At 63.6% G+C, this 5,228-nt stretch overlaps 1 protein-coding gene across 1 annotated transcript; it reads right to left on the reverse strand.

Moving 5' to 3' along the window:
- Nucleotides 1-97: 97 nt before the first annotated feature.
- LOC126638168 (serine protease 53-like) lies at nucleotides 98-4,700 on the reverse strand (the record flags this gene model as incomplete). The annotated part of the gene is given in 8 exon segments (XM_050311812.1): nucleotides 98-252; nucleotides 626-842; nucleotides 2,704-2,848; nucleotides 2,850-2,865; nucleotides 4,317-4,489; nucleotides 4,556-4,581; nucleotides 4,633-4,681; nucleotides 4,683-4,700. Coding segments are annotated over 8 exon segments (799 nt in total), but the record flags the coding sequence as incomplete, so codon positions are not given.
- Nucleotides 4,701-5,228: the final 528 nt, after the last annotated feature.

Consider the following 5,228-nt stretch of genomic DNA (forward strand, 5'->3'; position numbering starts at 1 on the left):
TGGGGTTATTTTGGGTGGTGTTTTGGGTGTAGTATTTGGGGTGTTTTGGGTATTTTGGGGTTATTTTGGGGTTATTTGGGGTATTTAGGGTTTTTTCTCACCCAATGAAGCAGTGAGCCGCCGTCATCACCCAGCCCTCTCCCACCAGGGCCCCCCCGCAGCGGCGCCGCCCCCCCCTCAGCAGGGAAACCCCCCAGGGCCAGGAGGGACCCTCGGGGGGCGTCAGGGGGGGACCCCCCATCATCCCACAGCCTGGGGGGGAAATTTGGGGGGTTAGGGGGGGTTTGGGGAACCCCCATCATCCCACAGCCTGGGGGAAATTTGGGGGTTAGGGGGGTTTGGGGGATTTTGGGGGTTTGGGGTCCCCCTATCATCCCACACAGCCTGGGGGAAATTTGGGGGTTAGGGGATTGGGGGGTTGGGGGTTAGGGGGATTTGGGGAGGGTTTGGGGTTATTTTGGGAGTATTTTGGGGGGTTTTGGGGTCTCTCCTCACCGAAGCACTTCCCGTCCTCCATGCCCGGTTTTTGGGGGGGCCCGGGGGGATTTGGGGATCCCTGGGGAGTTTGGGGAGGGGTTTGGGGTATTTTCAGGGTATTTTTGGGTATTTTGGGGTCTCTCCTCACCGAAGCACTTCCCGTCCTCCATGCCCGGTTTTGGGGCCCGGGGGCGCGAAGGCCTCGGGGAGGCGGCGCCCGGAGCCACCTCGAGTGGGACCCCAGGCCCCGCGGCCACCACGGGCCCGTTGGGCGGCACAGCCCAGGAGAAGCTCAGCACCCTAACCTGCACCCAGGGAGCCCCCCCGGGACCCCCCCCGCACGAGATGGGACCCCCCGAGTCCGCCTGGGGGGGCAAAACCCCATAAATTCCATTAAACCCCATAAAAACCCCATAAAAACCCTATAAAAAACCCCATAAACCCACCGGGGATCCCACAGACCCCCAGCACCCCCCCTGCACCCAGGGACCCCTCCGGGACCCCCCCCGCACGAGATGGGACCCCCCGAGTCTGCCTGGGGGGGGCAAAACCCCATAAATTCCATTAAAAACATAAAAACCCCAAAACCCCATAAAAACCCCCAAAAATCCCATAAAACCCCATAAAAACCCCATAAAAACCCCAAAAATCCCATAAACCCCCCAGGGACCCCCCCAGACCCCCAGCACCCCAACCTGCACCCAGGAGCCCCAGGACCCCCGCACGAGATGGGACCCCCGAGTCCGCCTGGGAGGCAAAACCCGTAAATCCCATAAAAACCCATAAAAACCCATAAAAACCCTATAAAAAACCCCATAAACCCACCAGAGATCCCACAGACCCCAGCACCCCCCTGCACCCAGGGACCCTCCGGGACCCCCGCACGAGATGGGACCCCCAGAGTCCGCCTGGGAGGCAAAACCCCGTAAATCCCATAAAAACCCATAAAAACCCATAAAAACCCTATAAAAAACCCCATAAACCCACCGTGGATCCCACAGACCCCCAGCACCCAGGGAGCCCCCCCGGGACCCCACACGAGATGGGACCCCCCGAGTCCGCCTGGGGGGGTAAAACCCCATAAATCCCATTAAAAACCATAAAAACCCCATAAATCCCATAAAAACCCCCAGGGACTCCCCAGACCCCCAGTATCCAGGGACCCCCGCTCGAGATGGGACCCCGAGTCCGCCTGGGGGCAAAACCCCATAAATCCCATTAAAACCATAAAAGCCCATAAAAACCCCATAAAACCCCTTAAATCCCATAAAACCCCATAAAAACCCATAAAACCCCCAAACCCCTAAAATCCCATAAAATCCCCTAAAACCCCCATAAAATCCCCCTCAAGAGACCCCAGAGCCCCCTTGATCAGGGACTCCCAGGCTCTGGGACCACCCTAACCCCCAGAGACCCCCAAAATCCCCAAAATCCCCCCAAATGCCCCCAAAACCCCTTTTACCCCCAAGTCCCCAATAACCACCCAAATCCCCCCAGGACCCCCAAAAGCCTCCCCAGGACCCCCGTACCTGGCAGGCCCCAGCCCCCGGGCCCCCAGCACAGACCCAACCCCCAAATCCCCCAAATCCCCAATTTACCCGCCAGGACCCCCCAAAGCCCCCCCGTACCTGGCAGGCCCCCGGCCCCCAGGCCCCTGCGCAGACCCGACCCCCAAATCCCCCCAAATCCCCCAAATCCCCCAGGACCCCTCCCGTACCTGGCAGGCCCACGGCCCCCAGGGCCCCCAGCACAGACCCAACCCCCAAATCCCCCCATAATTCCAATCTACCCCCCAAATCCCCAATTTAGCCCCCAGGACCCCCCCAAAGCCCCCGCTGCCTGGCAGGCCCCTGGCCCCCTGGACCCCCAGCACAGACCCAACCCCCAAATCCCCCAAATCCCCCCAAACCCCCAATTTACCCCTCTGGACCCCCAGGACCCCCAGCCCCCTGTACCTGGCAGGTCCCTCAGCCCCCAGGCCCCCAGCACAGACCCGACCCCCCAAATCCCCCTAACTCCAATTTACCCCCAAATCCCCAATTTACCCCTCTGGACCCCCAGGACCCCCAGGACCCCCGTGCCTGGCAGGCCCACTGGCCCCCAGGCCCCCAGCACAGACCCAACCCCCAAATCCCCCCAAATCCCCCCATAACTCCAATTTACCCCCAAATCCTCCAATTTACCCCCTGAAATCCCCCAGGGCCCCCAAAGGCCCCCTCCCCGTACCTGGCAGGCCCCCGGCCCCCTGGGCCCCCCAGCACAGACCATGCCGGGCCGGGCCGGGCTCTGCAGGTCCCTCCTGCTCAGGGCCGAGTAGAGGCAGTTACAGATGGGGGGCTCAGCAGGTCCAGGGGCACCTTCTGGGAGGGGTCCCAGCGGGGAGGGACACTGGGGGGCACGGGAGCTCGGCCGAGGGTCAGGACCCCGAAACCCCTAAAAATCACCCCAGGGAACCAAAACCCCCAAAATCCACCCAGAGACCCCCAAAACCCCCCTAGAGACCCCCAAAACCCCTCAGAGACCCCAAAACCCCCTCAGAGAACCAGAAAACCCCCAGGGAACCCAAAACTCCCCAGGGAACCCAAACCCCCCGAGACCCCACCAAAAACCACCCGACCCAATGGAGACCCCCATGAAGACCCAACCCCAGTGGAGACCCCCATGGCCAAGAGCCCCCAATGGAGACCCCCCAAGACTTAGAGCCCCCAAAGAAAAACTCCCCCAATGACCCAGAGCCCCCAATGACCCAGAGCCCCCCCAAAGAAGCCCCCCAATGACCCAGAGCCCCCAATGACCCAGAGCCCCCAAGAAGCCCCCAATGACCCAGAGCCCCCAAACCCCCATTTCTCCTGTTCTCGGCCAGGTGCCCCACCCCGTGACCCAGAGACCCCCAGTGACCCCCAGAGCCCCCAATGACCCAGAGACCCCTAGAGCCCCCAAACCCCCAAACCCCCAATTCTCACCGTTCTCAGCCAGGTGCCCCCAGCCCGTGACCCAGAGACCCCTAAGGATACCCCCAATGACCCAGAGCCCCCAGAGACCCCCATTTCTCACCATTCTCAGCGAGGTGCCCCCAGCCCGTGACCCAGAGACCCCCAATGACCCAAACCCCCAAACCCCCCAATCCTCACCGTTCTCGGCCAGGTGCCCCCAGCCCGTGACCCAGAGACCCCCAAGGATGACCCTAATGACCCAAAACCCCCAAGAAGCCCCCCATGATGCCCCCACCCCAATTCTCACTGTTCTCAGCCAGGTGCCCCCACCCCGTGACCCAGAGACCCCCAAGGATACCCCCAATGACCCAGAGACCCCCAAACCCCCAAACCCCCCAAACCCCCAATTCTCACCATTCTCGCCAGGTGCCCCCACCCCGTGACCCAGAGACCCCCAATGATGACCCCAATGACCCAGAGCCCCCAAAGAAGCCCCCATGATGCCCCACCCCATTTCTCACCGTTCTCAGCCAGGTGCCCCCACCCCGTGACCCAGAGACCCCCAATGATGACCCCAATGACCCAGAGCCCCCCAAAGAGCCCCCCATGATGCCCCCACCCCATTTCTCACCGTTCTCAGCCAGGTGCCCCCACCCCGTGACCCAGAGACCCCAAAGCCCCCAAAGCCCCCAATGACCCAACCCCCCAAACTCCCCCAAATCCCCATTTCTCACCATTCTCAGCCAGGTGCCCCCACCCCGTGACCCAGAGCCCCCAATGAAGCCCCCAAACCCCCAAACCCCCAAACCCCCAATTCTCACCATTCTCAGCCAGGTGCCCCCAGCCGTGACCCAGAGCCCCCAAAGCCCCCAAATCCCCCAAAGCCCCCAAACCCCCATTTCTCACCGTTCTCGGCCAGGTGCCCCCACCCCGTGACCCAGCAGGGGCTCCCGAAGGGCAGGGGTGGTGGGAGGGCAGGCAGGCAGGTGCCCACGCAGGGGCCCAGCCGGGCAGGGGGTCGAGCCAGGCCAGGGCCAGGTCGTGACCCCCGCACCCCCGGAACCCTCGTGGACCACCAGCTGGGCCAGGGGCAGCTCCTGCCCCCGGAATCCTGCAGCCTCAGCCTCCCTAAGACTGCTTTCCACGAGGAGAGGGGGCTCGGGACCCAGGGCTGGGGACAGAGAACAAGGGGGGTCACAGAGGGTCCAGGGCAGCTCCTGCCCCCGGAATCCTGCAGCCTCAGCCTCCCCAAAACTGCCCTCCAGGAGGAAAGGGGCTCGGGACCCGGGGCTGGGGGAGACACAGGAATAAAGGGGGGTCACAGGGGGTCCCAGGGTCACCAGCTGGGCCAGGGGCAGCTCCTGCCCCCCCCAATCCTGCAGCCTCAGCCTCCCCAAAACTGCCCTCCACGAGGAGAGGGGCTCAGGGACCCCGGGGCTGGGGGGATAAATGGGGTCACAGGGGGTCACAGAGGGTCCCAGGGGGTCCCAGAGTCACCAGTTGGGCCAGGGGCAGCTCCTGCCCCCCCCAATCCTGCAGCCTCAGCCTCCCCAGGACCACCCTCCAGGCTGACAGGGGGGCTCGGGGACCCCCGGGGCTGGGGGAGACAAGGGGGGGTCACAGGGGGTCCCCAGGAGTCACAGGGGGTCAGCAGTGGGAGTCCCAGGGAGGTCCCAGGGGGCTCGGGGACCCGGGGCTGGGGGACAGAGAGGACATGGGGGTCACAGGGAGGTAAATGGGGGTAAATGGGAGAGTCCCAGGGCAGCTCCTGCCCCCAATCCTGCAGCCTCAGCCTCCCTAAAACTGCCCTCCATGAGG

Source organism: Myiozetetes cayanensis, unplaced genomic scaffold (genome assembly GCF_022539395.1).
Source record: "Myiozetetes cayanensis isolate MyiCay16 unplaced genomic scaffold, myiCay2020 scf1691, whole genome shotgun sequence".
NCBI lineage: Eukaryota > Metazoa > Chordata > Aves > Passeriformes > Tyrannidae > Myiozetetes > Myiozetetes cayanensis.